The 17,293-nt window shown below is 36.3% G+C and overlaps 1 protein-coding gene across 1 annotated transcript in view; it reads left to right on the top strand.

The window, feature by feature from the left end:
- LOC101204034 (BEACH domain-containing protein B) overlaps positions 1–17,293 on the top strand; it is a 46,022-nt gene that overhangs the window by 27,895 nt on the left and 834 nt on the right. Inside the window, 15 exon segments of the mRNA XM_011654284.2 lie at positions 966–1,142; positions 3,290–3,396; positions 8,173–8,628; positions 8,731–8,944; positions 10,086–10,307; positions 10,868–11,344; positions 11,422–11,745; positions 11,847–12,299; positions 12,393–12,439; positions 12,678–12,771; positions 12,993–13,199; positions 14,373–14,498; positions 14,580–14,951; positions 15,038–15,269; positions 16,346–17,097. Coding sequence (XP_011652586.2) covers positions 966–1,142; positions 3,290–3,396; positions 8,173–8,628; positions 8,731–8,944; positions 10,086–10,307; positions 10,868–11,344; positions 11,422–11,745; positions 11,847–12,299; positions 12,393–12,439; positions 12,678–12,771; positions 12,993–13,199; positions 14,373–14,498; positions 14,580–14,951; positions 15,038–15,269; positions 16,346–17,046 — 4,209 coding nt within the window. The 3' untranslated portion in view covers positions 17,047–17,097.

Raw genomic sequence — 17,293 nt, forward strand, 5'->3', positions numbered from 1 at the left:
AAGCAAAGGAACCTCCCCTCTCAAAGTTCTTTTTACCTTTGATCAATCATTTTGATCTTATCTACATTTTCTAGGAAGCCTTACTTCCCCACGGTTCGGTTGGAGCCTCTTTGGGTTGGAACCTCCTCGCTCAAACTAATGCCAAAGTATCTCCTTAGATAATGGCGAAGAGAATTCCTTAAAGAATTTGTTGTCGCACAATTCCTTGGCGATTAAATTGGTGAATTCAAATAGCCAAATGAGAGTTTTCCATGTGAGGGAAAGGGAACCATGGAAACACTCATTGAATGGAATAGCAAAAGTCTCATGATTGATGGTAATGCATTCGATAGAGAGGTTCCAGCGTGGGGGTAGTTTTGGAGGGTGGTTTGGTGGTGGATGACATGGTAGCTGGAGGATTGGTTATTGGTCAAAGAGTGGGGAAGATGAGAGGAGAGGTGAGAGGTGAGAGGTGAGAGTAAATAATTGTTCACTGTTTTGTAACTGAAAGAGTTTGGGAGAAGCACTTTCACATGGAAATAGAGAAAAGCTTGTAATGTCTGGAAATTGACTGTGAAGAGTAGTTACAAGGGTTGGCAGTGCGAGAGAGCTGCTGGCCATGGTGGTCGGAGTTTGAGGCTAGGGGTTAGGGAAGGAGTCTGGGGTGTGGGAGGAGTTGGGTACAAAGGGAGCATTTTCCACAAATACTCCTCTTTTCACATCTCCCTCAAATCCAAGATCTTCCATTCTCTGCACTGCAGTTTGTATTGATACTGATCGTTTTTTTTCTTTGAATGTGTTTCTTGGTGAGAAGCTTGCAGAAATTTTTGTTTAGTTTTTCCTTTTATCCATTAAAATGCTGAATCGATTAAAATGTGTGTTGAGTAATTTTTCATAGTAAACTATTTTCTCAATTTGCTGCTCTTCAGCTTGTTTCAAAAAGTGTAATTAACTTGCTGATTGTTTTCCATGTTACACTGTCCCAGGGCCAAGTCTCCTTTAAGTACTTTCTTCGTGATATGTATGAAGATCTGATTCAGATGTTAGTGGATTTATCTTCTGGGGAGAATATATTTGTTACACAACCATGTCGAGATAATGCATTATACCTTCTAAGGCTTATTGATGACATGCTTATAGCCGAACTTGACCATCAATTGCCGGTAGTAGTTTTTCTATTCAGGCACTTATGATATTTTATTTGTCCACATTTTTTTCCCACTTTCTTGTTCCATCTTTACCTAAAAAACAGTTTCAGAACAAAAAATGTTTTTTCGTATTACTCAGTGGTATAAAGTATGGCCGCCTTTGTAGTCACTTTTCTGAATGCCCTCTTGTATGATATGGAAAGCCAATGTTGTTAAAAACAGACGATACACAATTTGTATTGTACCATAAGTATCGAAACTAAGGAAAAGCGAGTCAGCTCAGAGTTTTGAATTGTAAATTCTATGTATTGTACAATTCAAGAGATTGAATCATGCGACTTGTTCTAAAATTGGAACGTTGCAGTGGAGTGGAGAAGAAGAGTTATTGCCGGAAGTTAAGAAAAAACGGAGAAAATGTTTTCTATTCTATCGAGAAAGAGGGTTCTGAAAAAAGGATGGAAAATAAAGAAACTCAACGATCTTATGTTGATAAAGAGAGAAAAGTGATCTCCTCGTGTGGCCCATTCCCATTAGTCCTTTCAACGTTTGTTTTAATAATATAGAATTTGCATATTCAATTTTTGAAAGATATTAAATCAAATGATTTTCTGTACACAAGCTTTCATTCTTTTCCCTTTTTATGAGCTCCAAGTGTCTATTCATTTTTTGAACTTCAGTTTATATTTTTATATATTTATTAGATTCCTCTAATGCATGGCTATTTATTTCTCTATATTAAGCTTTTATATTTATATCATATTTACCAGATTGAAACTTACAATACATGATATGTTATAATACACAATACCCTAAAATTCAATTTCAATACGTGTTCTGTTTTACGATTTAACAACCTTGTGGAAAACCTTAACACTTTAAGAAGTTGCTTTCCTATTGTTTTGGGTTTAGTTGCAATTTCAGAGTTCGATACGGTGGTGGCTTTGTTTTGGGTTTGTTCGAGTTAAAGTTTTATCAAGTGGTTCTCTTTGCTGAATATCATTTTTTAATTCTGTCTTCAGCTGGTTTTCTTTTAATTATTCTTAATAGCTTTTGTCTCTATATTGTAATCTGGTTTAGCCTTGTATGACAAGTTTGATGGGGTGTATTTTTTTTTTACTTTTGTTTTCTTTAATGTAATTTGAGCATTAATCTCTTTCACTTTTTTAGTGAAAGTTTTATTTCTGTTAAAAAAAAAGAAGCTGAGGAAGTTTCTTTTTATAATTTTGTATTTCAAAATCTGGAAGTATTTGATATAATTTATTTATGTATGTACATTTCTTATGAAGAAAATGAACTGAGTAGAATAAATTTCTCCTAGTCAAAACAATTCAATATGACATCATAGTAGGTCTTTGAATTTATGTTTTCTGATGTTATTTTGGCATCTTTTGGATAAGGTCTCTCGTTTTTGTATGGCCCTGTTGGTTTTGTCCTTGTGTAACCTTTCCTTCATTCTTAATAGAAGTTGCTCTTTTCATTAAAAAGGGAAGCATAATCTTGTGATTCAAAGTTATTAATTAAACCCATCTCTGTAATGGATCTAAAAATGAAAAGAATTCAAAGTTACTTTGCAGTTTGTTGGTTTGAAAATTGTCAGTAAATCTTCTTGGGCTCAAGATTGTTTTTAAAAAGCAATATTTTGCTTGTTAGTTATTTCTCTTTTTTGGTTTGAGTTACGGAGGATTTTGGCTTGTTTGTTTTGTCATTTTGATTGTCCTTATAGTCCTTTTCTCTCTTTTTCTCTTTTTTGGTCTTAGTATGTTATTTTTGTACTTTAAGTATTTGTCTCATTTATTATCCTTAATAAAGAGGCTCGTTTCTGTTTTAAAAAAAATTTGAAAGATGGAAAACTTATACTTAAGGTAACCTAAATATTGAGCTTCTGGGTTCTTGACCATTGAGATTTTCTCTATGAATATAGTCACATTGACACATGAAAAACTTTTTGATTTTGTTAAAATGGTTGTCAGTCTGCTCAATTTAACTTTTATTAGAAAATTTAGTTTCAATTCAATAGAATAGCATTCAGAACTTCCCGTTCTGGGCGAAGCATGTTCCAGTGAACTGTTGATTAAATTTTTCGGTTTATGTTTCTATTTATATGTTGTGGTTTTGAGCTCCAGTTTTCTATCTCAAAATTTATTCATTGGAGCTCTATGCAGATTCTAGCGACTGTCTTTGATGTTTCTCTCGACTCCACGGAACTGGAGCTTTACATCTCTGCCTTACATGATGTTTTGCAAGGAGAATCTGATGACTGGACAGCAAGGTACTTCTATCTCTTTCCCCATTATTCGCTCCTCCTCTCTGTTTGCATGCAATACAAAGTCTTGTATACTGGATGACTGATATGCTACCTATTAACTATTTCTTCGAAAGATAACTTTTTTGGATAACAAATGTATTCATAGAACAAGAGAGAATAACCTAGGGGCAAGGGACAAGAGGGCCCTCCCCAACAGAAACTAAAGAATAATGACCTTCCAATTGTTGAAGATCATAGAAAGGTTGTAATTACAAAAGTGTTTGGTTTAACCCGTCTAACTCAAAAAGGTCAGATGATAGGTCTCAATCCTCTCAGCTTTTCAAGCATTCTGTCTTCACCATACCTAACTCAAAAATTAATTTATTGAGAAGTACTCCAAATTCCCTGCCGGTGTGCTCCACTAAGAAGAAGAAAGCTGTGGAAATTGAGTCCCCAATCAATTTTAGTAGTGAGGACTTGGATGGAATGATAAATGAGCATGAAGTCAGTACATGAAGAGCTCACTGGCACGGTTCTTAATACTCTGTTTTCTAATGAATATGATTTGAAAAGTGCTGAAGCAAATCATTCTTGTTTCTCTCCATTGAAACCTTCGGATATTTCAGCCCATCTCACCTCCATTGTCAAGGATTGTGGAGTTATTTTGGCTTAACCTGAGTTTTTTTTTTGTTTTCTTTTGCTTTTTTTTTTCCTGATTGGCTGGCTGTCTTCCAATGAAGATAATTTCTTGGAACACAAGGGATTGAAAGATTTGAACAAGAGGACAACTCTCAAGATTTTTTTTTATGAAAAGGAAGACAAGTCTCAAATTTTATTAATAAAATTGAGGCTAGTGCTCAAAGTACAAGAGAATTATACAAAAAGCAAACATATAGAGAGATTGAGGATCAACAGGCACACCCGAACATCTCAACTAGGTTAATACCTCATTAGCGCCTTCATCATCTGCTTTGAATATCTAGCATCAAAAGGAACAATCATCAAATATGGGCTAAATCTGCCTCCAACTCCTACAAGGAGACTTGAGAGAACCATGGCAGCCCATACAAGGAAACGTCAAGGAGTAAATTTCTTAAAATGGTCAATTTGTATGTAGTGTAAATTCAGGCATCCGAGAAAGAGAAATTTGATGCTGCTTTCATCAAGACGTTATGGAGCTCCAAAGATATTGGATGGGAATTTGTGGAATACTTTGAGCAGTATGGTGAATTTCTAACTTTGTGGGACCAAAGTAAAATCTCGGTTGATGAAGTTTTAAGAGGAGGATATTCCCTTTCAGTTAAGTGCATCTCAATCAAGAAAAAGACATTTTGTCTATGACCAAATGATTATCGAGAAAGGAGATTTGTTTGGCCTGAGTTAACTTCCCTTGCATATTACTGTTTAGAGGCTTGGTGTATTTGGGTGATTTCAATGTAACAATATGGGTACATGAAAGATTTCCTTATCGTTGGTGGCTAGCCAAGGCAAGTAGCTTTCTGGCAACCGATGATTGACAAGATTCACAAGAAACTTGACAAATGGAGGAGATTTAACCTTTCTAGAGGTAGGAGAACTACTTTATGTAACTTTGTGCTTGCTAATCTTCCCACATATTGTATGTCATTTTTCGCAATGCCTGATAAGGCAGTATCCTCCATTGAGAGAATCATAAGGAACTTCCTTTTGGGAAGGACATGCGAAGAGTAAAATTAATCATTTGGTGAGTGGGACAAAGTAACTCATTCTCAGAAAGATGGAGGTCTTGGAGTGGGCTGCCTTAAGTGTAGAAATTTGGACCACCTTGCAAAATGTGGTTGGTGATTTTCAAAGGAAGAAGGTTCTTTGTGGAGACAAATTGTTAGAAGCATTCACGGGCAATAAAGTTTTGATTTGCACACGAAGGAAAGATCTGGAAAGTGTTTGAGAAGTCCATGGATTTCATCTCAAGAAGCTGGAGGAAAGTGGATACCTTGGCCACTTTTAAGCTTGGAAATGGGTCGCACGTTGCGTTTTGGACTTATGTGACATTCCCCTTAGTATCTGTTTACCTAAACTCTTTAGGATTGCTCTCTTGCCAAATGGTTTGGTTGCAGATCATTGGGATCACTCAATTTCCTCATGTCGATCGAAATTTTGGAATACCAAGACATGCTGGAGTAAATTTCTGATAAGACAGTCTCAAATAATCTTGAAAAAAAGAGTATGGTCGTTAGAACCTTCAGGCAAATTTTCAGTAAAGTCTTTAACCACTCACCTTTCTCCTTCTTCACCACTAAATGGCAGATTATACAAAGTATTATGGAAGACTAAAAAGCCCAAGGAAAGTCAACATTATCAGCTGGATAATGATTTTTGGGGCTTTAAGATGCTCCTTGGTTATGCGGAGGAAGCTAATAGCTTCCTTTCTCCATCTGTGTGTCCACTATGCAAAAATGAAGGGGAGGAGTTACAACACTTGTTCTTTGATTGCTTGTATTCTGCAAACTGTTGGAGGAAATTCTTTTCAATTTTTCGAACTGCTTGGGCTTTTGGAAATAACTTCAGTCCTAATGTACAACAGCTGTTATCGGGGCATAAGTTGAAAAAGAAATAGCGACTTCTTATGGGAGAACATGGTTGAAGCCCTGTTTGCTCTTTTGCCCACCGGTTCAATAGCAGCACATTGGACTGTGATACTTCATCTTGGTCATTGGCCTTTAGAAGATGTTTGAAAGATGATGAAATTGCAGAATTTCAATCATTACTATCCCTCTCTCAACTGAAAAAGTGGTTAATTCCGACGATTATAGATCATGGTCCATTGATCTCCATGACTGGTTTACCGTTAAGTCTCTTTCGGCTCACCTAAAAACTGCCTCCTCGATGGATAAATGTTTTTTACATTGGCCTTAGAAGATGTTTGAAAGATGATGAAATTGTAGAATTTCAATCATTACTATCCCTCCTCTCAACTGAAAAAGTGGTTAATTCTGATGATTATAGATCATGGTCCATTGATCCCCATGACCGGTTTACTGTTAAGTCTCTTTCGGCTCACCTAAAAACTGCCTCCTCGATGGATAAATGTTTTTTTTACAGCAATTTGGAAATCAGGCAGCCCACAGAGAATTAACATTTTGATTTGGATTATGGTCTTCGGGTCCCTCAACAGTTCATAAATTTTTCAAAAGAAATCCCCTAATAAATGCTTCTCTCCTTCGATTTGTTCTCTTTGTTTGAAGGCTAGCGAGAAGCTCCCTCATATTTTTTTTGAACTGCCCCGTCTCTTCCTTCTGTTGGGTAAGGATTTTCTCCTTGTTCAATTTTGACTGGGATTTTGATTGTTCACTAAGAACTAGCGTGGTTCAACTTCTGTTGGGTTCGATTTTACCCAAAAAGCCTTGTACAATATGGGAAAATTTGTCAAAAGCTCTACTCACAGGATTATGGTTCGAGCGTAATCAACGTATTTTCCATGATAAAGCAAGACTAAAGGCAGAAATTATGCGTGCAGTAGATCTTAATGCTGCAGCTTGGCGTTCCTTAAAAAAGGAGTTTGTTAATTATTCCATCCAAGACATTTGCCTCAACTGGGATGCTTTTCTCACTCAACCTGCCTGATAGTTGCTGAATCAGATCCATTATTTGCAGATTACACAGTCTGAAGCTCCTTTCTGCATTTTGAAGCTTTGAGGATTGCCCCTGTTTAGCATTTAAATTTGAGATTTTATTTTTGGGCCTTCCATATTTGTTTCTTTCTGTTTTTTCTGGTCCTATTTTGTCTTCTGGACCCTTGTAATAAGCTGGACTTTTTAATATTGTACCTTCTTTTGGTTTTCTGTTTTGCTTGGGATATGATGTTTGGCTCAATGGGGATGTCAACCTAGTTGAGATGTCCAGATGCGCCTTCTGATCCTTCCAGGATTTCCTTGATAACAACTTTTTTATTACTCTCTTTGTATAACTCTCTCGTACTTTGCGTTTTTATTAATAAAGAAGTTTTGTGTCCGTTTCGAAAAAAAAAACTTCCCCAACTACGCTTTTTAATAAAAGAAGAGAATTTGACGGGACTAATCAGCGGCTTATCTACTTGATCATTTTCACCATTTTGAAATAAGGTATCAAAATTGTTTGTGAATTTTGATCAACATATTTAAATTGTTCTGAAAATCAGCAACTTGCCTCACTACTTATGCTGACTATTAATTCTCCACTGAATCGTAAGTAAAATGATTTTAATTGGGGGTTAATGTTAACAAGAGGAATATTTGATACTAGAAGATTAATGACTGATGAGTTGAAATTCGTACCAAGAGGCAATGGATTTGGTTTATCCATCAACTAAGAATTTGCTACCAAGAGGCGTGCATAAGACTCTCAATAGCATCTGAATTGATATCTACGTGTTCTTTTGTAGGTGGTGCTTCTTTCTCGAAGTGTGAAAAAGAGGATAAACCGTGTTAGAGGATAGAATGTGAACCTTTCCATTAACTACCCCCTCAGGACTAATAGAATTGAAACATAATGCAACTCAGTATTTTCTCCTTGTTCACCTGGTGAATTATCATTATTAATGTTATCTTCATGTATGGTAGAGGTGGTTGGATTATCATTTTTTGTGAATGAATAGATCTTCTTCACCTGGGAAGGGAAAGTGGTATAACTTTCCTCAACGGGTATGCAAGTGGATGAATAATATTTATATTTTTCTTCGCCAATGACTTTTGATCTGCCTATGCTAACATCATTCTTTATGTGTTATTTGATGAAGAGGTCATATCCAATAATACTGTTTGTTGCTTTATATTATATTTCTAGATATTCACAGCATCAAATGGAAGTTAAAGATGACAAGATGGATGAAAATTGGTGGCACCTTTATGATAAATTGTGGATTGTTATTAGTGAGATAAATGGCAAGGGGCCGAACAAAACTTTCCCAAAATCATCAACATCTGGAGGTCCTACACTTGGTCAAAGAGCCCGTGGATTAGTAGAGTCACTCAACCTTCCTGCTGCAGAGATGGCTGCAGTTGTTGTATCAGGTGGCTTAGGCAGTGCATTGGGAGGAAAACCAAACAGAATTGTTGATAAGGCAATGGTTTTGCGCTCGGAGAAGTTCCCACGAATTATTCTTCGACTTGTGATGCTTTACATTTGCAAGTCTCCTCTTGGAAAAGCATCACGATGTGCACAACAGTTTATTTCACTTTTACCTTCTCTTGTGGTTGCTGATGATGAGCAAAACAAAAATAGGTTGCAGCTGTTCATCTGGTACTGCCTCCTTCCCTTTATTATAGGCTTATAGCACAGTGAGCCACGCTATTTGGATATTTCCTGTGGTAGTGAAGCTAATCGAATTAATGTTGTGTCCAGGTCTTTGCTTGCTGTTAGGTCACAGTACCGAATGCTAAATAATGATGCTCGCATTCATGTCATATCCCATTTGATTCGAGAAACTGTAAGCTATTGCAAATCAATACTTGCAAACAGTCTAGTCAGCGCAGATGATTCCTCAGATACTAGTGTTTTTCTTAAAGAGACTGGATACATCCACAACCTGATACAAAAAGAACGAGTTTCTGCAGCTGTAAGTTACTTTGTGTATATTGATCCATGTGCTTGCTGGTGATTGTTTCTGCTTGTTATATTTGAATTCTCAAGTCACCAATTGACCCAAAAACTTTAGTTGGGAAGGTAAATTTAATAATATATCATCTAACACTCCTCTCACTGGTGGGCTTGAAATATGTGAAATGTCCCAACAAGTAGATATAAATATCAATTGAGGAGGAAATAACAATGTAGGGGCTTGAACAAACGACCTCTTTAGACCATCTGCTCTGATATCATTTTAAATCAAAGATCGGTCAAAATCCCTAAAAGAATAAAAGGAACCAAATCCCTAAAAGAATAAAAGGAACCGAAGAAAGGTAGCCAAGCAATGGCTCTTTGTCAAGTGTCAAATGTTATGTGTTGTGAAACCTATCCAAAAATGGAAAAATCTCTAAGGTTAACTTCAATCATTCATGATTTGCAGCTTATTTTGGCTCCACGAACCTAAGAATTAACTGAACAAAGAGGATTAGAATTAAATCATGCCTGAACAAAATTCTTTTCCCATTGCCAACCTTCGAGAAGGAAAAATCATTGCCACAAATGAACTTTTCTTTGATTAGATAGAAGAGAGCCCCTATCCATCGCCAACTTTTGAGAAGGAAAATTCTTCACATTGACTTGCACAACCTGTTCTACAGAAATCTTTTGTTAACAAACAATGACGGGTTTGAATAAAAGGCGTGGGTTGCATTCTAACATTGGGTGCTTACCTAGACTTCGCCTGACACTATGGATTTCCCTCCACCTCAACTTTTCAGTGATTAGTGGAATGGACAAAATGTTCAATGATGCGAACTTGTTTCTAAGAAGGTTAGGTTTTGAAACATATTTACCCGTCAATTAAAGTTCGGAAAATTGGTTGGGTGGCCTATGAGTATATGTTGTAAGGAGCGGCCTTCGTATACTTCGTTCTTGCACTTAAAGTTTGAAAGTGTTTTTTTAGCTCTTTCAGAATTGGTGACTCCTCCCTGAACTGAAATTCAGATGAAAAAATTGACTTTTCAATTCCAAATAGCTTCCATATTGCTCTCTAGGAAGATGAAATTCCAGTACAATGAGAGAAGAAATTTTATTTTATTTTCTGTCTGATTCTGATTCTGATTCTTTTGCAGATAGCTGATGAAGCAAACTATATGAAGACATCAAAAATTGACCATGAGAAGCAGTTGCATGATCTAAGGATCAGAATGGAGGATACCTTTTCTAACGAGTCTAACAGCCAGAAGGTTTTTGAAGATGAGATGCAAGGTAGTCTGACTTCCATTTTGATTGCAGATGACAATAGAAGGGCTGCATTCCAGCTTGCGTACGAGGAGGAGCAGCAAAATATTACGGTGTGTGTTTCATACTTGTTATCACCCTTTTAACTGATGCCATTTGTTTCACGTGGAATGGAAACTTAGGGCCTGTTTGGTAGAAAGTTCTAAAAAAAGAAGTTGAAAACAAAGGGGTTAAATGATCCTAAATTCTAACTTTCAACACCACATGGACGAACTTCTTACTTTACACAAACATAGAAACCAAATTTGCAATTTAACCTAATTTATTATACATTGCATAATTCATATTTTAATTTAGAAAAACAATTGATTTACAACATGAGATGCTATCTTTCTAAATGTTTTTGTTTTATTTAACATAATTCTACATTTTAGGTTTTAAAATTCCAATTTCGAAGACAATAAAAACATAAAAATGTTGTTTTCAGAATTTGTACTATTTGGATTATAGAATCCGGAAACAGTTTTCAGAAATAGAACCTGAGTTGTCTGCTAAACGCATATTCACTTAACTCGGTGAATTTGAAAACATAAAACAAAATCTGGATTGCCAACCAAACAAGCCCTTAAAGATTGTTTCATCAGTTCTGTCATAGAGTTTTTTCTATTGGCAGGAAAAGTGGATGCACATGTTTCGTGCTTTGATTGATGAGCGTGGTCCGTGGTCTGCTAATTCTTCTCCAAATATTTCTTCAACACACTGGAAACTTGACAAGACTGAAGATATGTGGCGACGAAGACCTAAGCTAAGAAAGAATTATCACTTCGATGAAAAGTTGTGTCACACCCCATCAAATTCTCCTGGTGCTGACATTACTAATGCTGAAAATGAAAACAAATCTAGTATTGTTGCACACATTCCAGAGCAAATGAAAAGATTTTTGTTGAAAGGTGTTCGGAAAATAACTGATGAAGGAAACTCAGAACCCATTGAAAATGATGCTGAACAATGTGAACCTAATGCTTCCATTCTCAAGAACTCTTCAGATGGCCAATACCCAGAGCTAAGCAAAGACATTGGTGACTGGAAAGATACTGTACAGGACAGAAAAGATACTTCTTTATTTTCTCCAGTGACCGGAGAAAGCGAGGTATGCAAACTCAGTTGAAATTGCACTCCATTAGTTAAATATTTCGGTGTTGTTTATAGATGGCTTCATGCATTCAGGTTCTCATGTCAACTCCATGCATATTTGTGACACCAAAAAGAAAATTAGCTGGACGTTTGGCTGTAATGAAAAATGTTTTGCATTTCTTTGGCGAATTTTTGGTCGAAGGTACTGGTGGAGCATCCACCTTTAAGAACTTCGAAGTTCTTAAAAGTTCAAATTTGACTAAGCTCAATCAAAGGCAGAAATCTCTAAAGTGCCCTTTATATTTACAATCGGATTCCAGAAAGAGTACTGCAGTTGATAACATGGAGAATGATGATGGTTATTTAAAAAGACCTCTAAAAAATGTCAGACGCCATAGGAGATGGGACATTGGAAAGGTAAGGAAATCACAAGTTCCATTTTGTTTTCCAGGCATTGTTGTGAACAGAAATCTAATTTTTTTTTCCTTCTGTTTCTTGTATGTATGGTGGACTCTCAGATAAAAGGAGTTCACTGGACTCGATATTTGTTAAGATACACTGCAATAGAGATCTTCTTCAGTGATTCAGTTGCACCCGTCTTTTTTAATTTTGACTCTCCAAAAGATGCAAAAGATATTGGTACTCTAATTGTTTCTAGTAGAAATGACTATTTGTTTCCTAAAGGCAGTAGTCGAAGTCAAAGTGGAGTTATTTCTTTTGTTGATAGACGTGTTGCCCTAGAGATGGCGGAGACTGCCAGAGAGAGTTGGAGAAGGAGGGATATTACAAACTTCGAATATTTAATGATTCTCAATACTCTTTCTGGAAGATCTTATAATGATTTAACTCAGTATCCAGTCTTTCCCTGGGTTTTGGCGGATTACTCCTCTGAGGTTCTTGATTTTAACAAGTCATCAACTTTTCGAGATCTTTCAAAGCCTGTTGGTGCGTTAGATTTGAAACGCTTTGAGGTTAGATTCTTTGGCACTTTACACCAGATGTCCCCATTTTATTCATTTATTTATTTTTCATTTTTACCATTGTAATATGCATTACCTCTGCAGGTTTTTGAAGATAGATATCGTAACTTTTGTGATCCTGACATACCAAGGTGATTTCTGCCTTGATTTCTCATTTTTAACAAAATTTGTTATTTAACTACTTTGGTCTTAATCTTTCAAGTTTGCACAAATTTAAAGTCATAAGTTTCATTAGCTAACTTGAGCATGGAGTTCAACTGGATTAAACATACACCCTTGACCCAAGTGGCACTTTACATCTGATTCCCCCAACCTACATTGTTAAGCTTTAAACCAAGTTTCATTAGAAATGGTCATGTTTGTTTGCAGTTTTTATTATGGATCTCATTACTCAAGCATGGGAATTGTTCTGTACTACCTTCTTCGATTGGAGCCATTTACTTCTCTTCACCGGAATTTGCAAGTAAGCTGTCAATATTATGATACTCTTGAATATTTCCTGGTGCCTAATATGAATACTTGCAACAGATTATTTTTCTTAAAATTTTTGTTCTCTGATCATTTTGCCCCTCAATGTATGAAACGTGCATTTTCAATTAAGAACTTGAAAAGTGCAAAGTGGTAAATTTAAGAAAGCTTTCTTGTTTGTCTGACAAATAAACATTCACTTTTGCTTTTGGTCAGGGTGGTAAATTTGATCATGCAGATCGGCTTTTCCAAAGCATTGAGGGGACATATCGAAATTGCCTGTCCAATACAAGTGATGTGAAGGAGTTGATACCGGAGTTCTTTTACCTGCCAGAGTTTCTCTGCAATTCAAATCACTATCATTTGGGGGTTAAACAAGATGGTGAACCCATAGGTGATGTAGTCCTCCCACCCTGGGCCAAGGTTTGCAACTTTCCCTTGCCCATGATTTTAGACGACAGTATCATTCTCATTGCAATTGTATTTTGTCTATCCATAACAAATTTTATGCATTTCCTGAGTTACAAGGTGAAGCCGGTTGTTCAGTTGGTTGTTTTTGCATCTTTTAACTAGTTTGTGCTGTTGGTATAGTTATTTCGTATGACCTTTGTTTTTGGTGAAAGGATTCCTAGCCCTCTCAAGTTGCGTTTTTACAGTAGTTCCTTTTCATTTCATTCTCGAATACTTTTATATTAAGAAAGAAGAGAGTTTAGTTTTAAGTATTCATCTTTTCATGAAGAATCAACTTCTTTTCTGTTGAGGTTGATCAACACAATGGCTTTTGTCACTTCACCAAGGAATTATTTCATATGTTCAGGTCATTTTGAAAGTTTAAATTGGCAAGAAGGTGCTTTTTAAATAAATACAGTGAATAAAAACTTTGTGGATCACGTTTTATTATTAGCAAAAATAACACTAGTTTGTCCAACCACCATGCATCATGGCTCATTAATTATCAATGCTGCTTTACTTCCGAATTGTGTAAAGAAGAGCCAAGGTATGTGGGATACCAAGTGGCAAACTAGCTAACTTTGTTGCTTTGAAAATTGAATTAGTTGTAGTTTGCAGGGCATTTTTCCTAATAGGAACTGTAGATGTTTAAGATGTCTTATGTTAGAAATGGCCGTCATTGGGTATGAAGATACACGACGAAAAACATTTATCATTAAATTTGTGCATTTTATTGTTCTGAAGTTTTTATTCTCTTCTTTTTTTACTCCCCATTTTCCCAATAAAATATTGCTTAGAGAAATGGACCAACGGTAGTTTATTTACCTGTTGTCACTTATTATTTTACATTGGGAAGAAGTGAAGGTGCAGAGTATCTATAGAAAATATGCCCGTGCATCAACTATATTAAGATCTCGTTATAATGTTAGCTTTTTGAGTGGACGCAAGTCATGGGCTCTGCTATTAAATAAAGCAAGACCAAAGGCAGATGTTGTGTGACCTTTTCTTGTGTTCTGCTTCCATGATAAAGCAAGACCAAAGGCAGAAATAAGCTTTTTGGATGTTCTCTGATGTTGTGTTCTGTAGTTTTTTGTTTTGCTCCACTTTGTTGTCTATATTAACTTCTTTTTGCAATTCTTTTGGTAGGGCTCACCTGAAGTATTCATAAGTAGAAACCGGGAAGCGCTTGAAAGTGAGTATGTTAGTTCGAACCTACATCACTGGATAGATCTGGTCTTTGGTTATAAGCAGCGTGGAAAACCAGCAGTGGAGGTATTCTTTGAGTATTAAGTATAACTTTCTTGTAGAGACCTTTTCCCATAGGCCATCATAATTGAATACAATGTATTGCAGGCTGCAAATGTCTTTTATTATTTGACATATGAAGGTGCTGTTGATCTTGACACCATGGAAGATGATCTGCAAAGATCAGCAATTGAGGATCAAATTGCTAACTTTGGCCAAACACCAATCCAGATTTTTCGTAAAAAACATCCAAGAAGAGGGCCACCTATACCAATAGCGCACCCGTTATATTTTGCTCCTGGTTCCATTAATTTAACGTCCATTATTTCATGTTCTACCAATCCTCCATTAGCCATATTACACATTAGTATGTTAGACACGCATATTGTTCTTGTGAGCCAGGGGTTAGTTCTGACTGTTAAGATGTGGTTGACCACCCAGTTACAGTATGGAGGAAACTTCACATTCTCTGGGTCCCAGGTTGTTCTTGATTACCTATGAAAGTCAATAATGCTATCTATAAGATTGGTTTTTTGGTGATTCAAAAGACTGTTAACTTTTTGCAGGAACCTTTTTTTGGAGTGGGTTCTGATGTTCTTTCTCCTCGTAAAATTGGGAGCCCTTTAGCTGAAAATTTAGAACTTGGAGGACAATGTTTCGCTACCATGCAAACACCTGTTGAGAACTTTTTGGTTTCTTGTGGGAATTGGGATAATAGCTTTCATATTATTTCTGTGGCTGATGGGAGGTTGTTACAGAGCATTCGACAGCATAGTGATGTGGTTAGCTGTGCAGCAGGTAACTGGATTATTTATTTTAAAATTGTGGTATTGTTTTGGTTTACGTTTGAGATCATTCTCCAAATACTGCTAAAGGTCAAGTCATATGACTTATGACGTTGATAGGAATAGGATTGTTAATTGGAGTGCTTATGGTTAATTATAATGGAAGTAAAGACATCAAAAGGATGAGTAAGAGTCATTGGCCGTGGGTATATTTAGGGTTAGATTTGATAGAATTATGCCTCTGAACTGTTTAGGAAGCATTTGGCTTAGGGGTGGGGTTTATATGGCCTATGTTGTGCAATTGAGCTCAAGTCTGGTTAATCTCTTTAGTTACATAAACTTAGGCTTCTTGAAGCTACGCTTTAGATTATCACTAGGTCACTGGCTTTTATTAATAACAACTTCAATACATGTTACAGAGACTCAAGTTTATATAATCTATTCATCTGCACGATTCAAAATCAAAGCCCAATTCAACGTTTTCTAGACTTAGACTTCGCAAAAGCTATAAATAAAGTTAGGGTAAACTTGGTCAGACCTTTCAATGCCAAACATTATTTTAATATTTTGTTATGGGTTGGAGGAGCTAAGACATGCTGATATTAATGCGTTGTTAACACCATTTTTTAGAACAAGGTCTTCGGTGCATTATTTGTAAGTCCCCTATCTACCAGCTTCGTATAAGCCCTGTAGAGGATTCATTACTTGACCTACAACATTGAATAAGATAGGGTATATTTTGAGGGTAGATCACACGATTGTTAATTTAGGAAGTACTGGTTTCTTTGTGAGTCTGTTGGAGGAGTTCGTGAGTGTGGAGAGAATCAAACGCCACAACTTCTGAGTAAACCTTTGTAATTTTACTTTTTATCTTCAATTCTTATGGTATATATCTATTAATTTCTTTTCTAATTATGGTTTTTGTCATTTCGTTTTGTACATGAATCCAATATAGAACACCTTAAAGGCTTGAGAACAGATAATGATGCATAATTGTAAAAAATTTCAAGATGAATGCAGAAATATTTCATGCTATTATCCTTATCCTTCCTAGTCACAAAATTCTTTTGCTGGTCATCAATGTTACAGTGACATCGGATGGAAGTATTCTTGCCACGGGAAGTTATGACACTACAGTTATGGTGTGGAAAGTTCTCCGTGGTAGGAGCACTGAAAAACGAGTACGCAGCACACAATCGGAGTCACCTCGAAAAGATTATGTTATTGCAGAGACTCCATTTCATGTTCTTTGCGGGCACGATGACATAATTACTTGCTTATATGTTAGTGTGGAGCTAGACATAGTTATCAGTGGATCAAAAGATGGGACTTGCATTTTCCATACGCTTCGTGAGGGAAGATACATAAGATCTTTGCATCATCCATCTGGTTGTGGGTTGTCAAAGCTTGTAGCTTCTCGGCACGGTAGAGTTGTTTTTTATGCTGATGATGATCTTAGTTTGCACCTCTATTCCATAAATGGTAAACATTTGGCTGCTTCTGAATCAAATGGCCGCCTCAACTGTGTTGAACTGAGTCAATGTGGCGAGTTTTTGGTCTGTGCCGGTGATCATGGTCAGATAGTTGTCCGCTCCATGAACTCACTTGAGGTTATAAGTAGGTACAATGGAATTGGAAAAGTAATCGTATCTCTAACTGTTACTGCCGAAGAATGTTTTCTTGCTGGGACAAAAGATGGAAGTCTTCTTGTATATTCTATTGAAAATCCTCAACTACGAAAAACTGGCCTTCCTCGAAATACCAAATCTAAACCTTCTGCTGTGGGATAGGACCTTTTTCTAGGAGTTTTGGAATTCTAACGTTCTGCACTGTTATGCCAGGTATGTGTTTGTAAATTGTAATTACCAATATTCCTATTCGAAGTGTAGCTCAGATACTTTCCATAATCATGTTTTCTGCATTCTAATCTTTTTAACAATCGCAACGAAATTAAGGGGTTGTTTGTTGTTCTTTTTAAGATCCTTTTGATGGTCATTGTTCTTTTTTCTGTGCTCTATATTTTAAATATATTTTTGA

The sequence above is a fragment of the Cucumis sativus genome, chromosome 3 (assembly GCF_000004075.3).
Source record: "Cucumis sativus cultivar 9930 chromosome 3, Cucumber_9930_V3, whole genome shotgun sequence".
Classification (NCBI taxonomy): domain Eukaryota; kingdom Viridiplantae; phylum Streptophyta; class Magnoliopsida; order Cucurbitales; family Cucurbitaceae; genus Cucumis; species Cucumis sativus.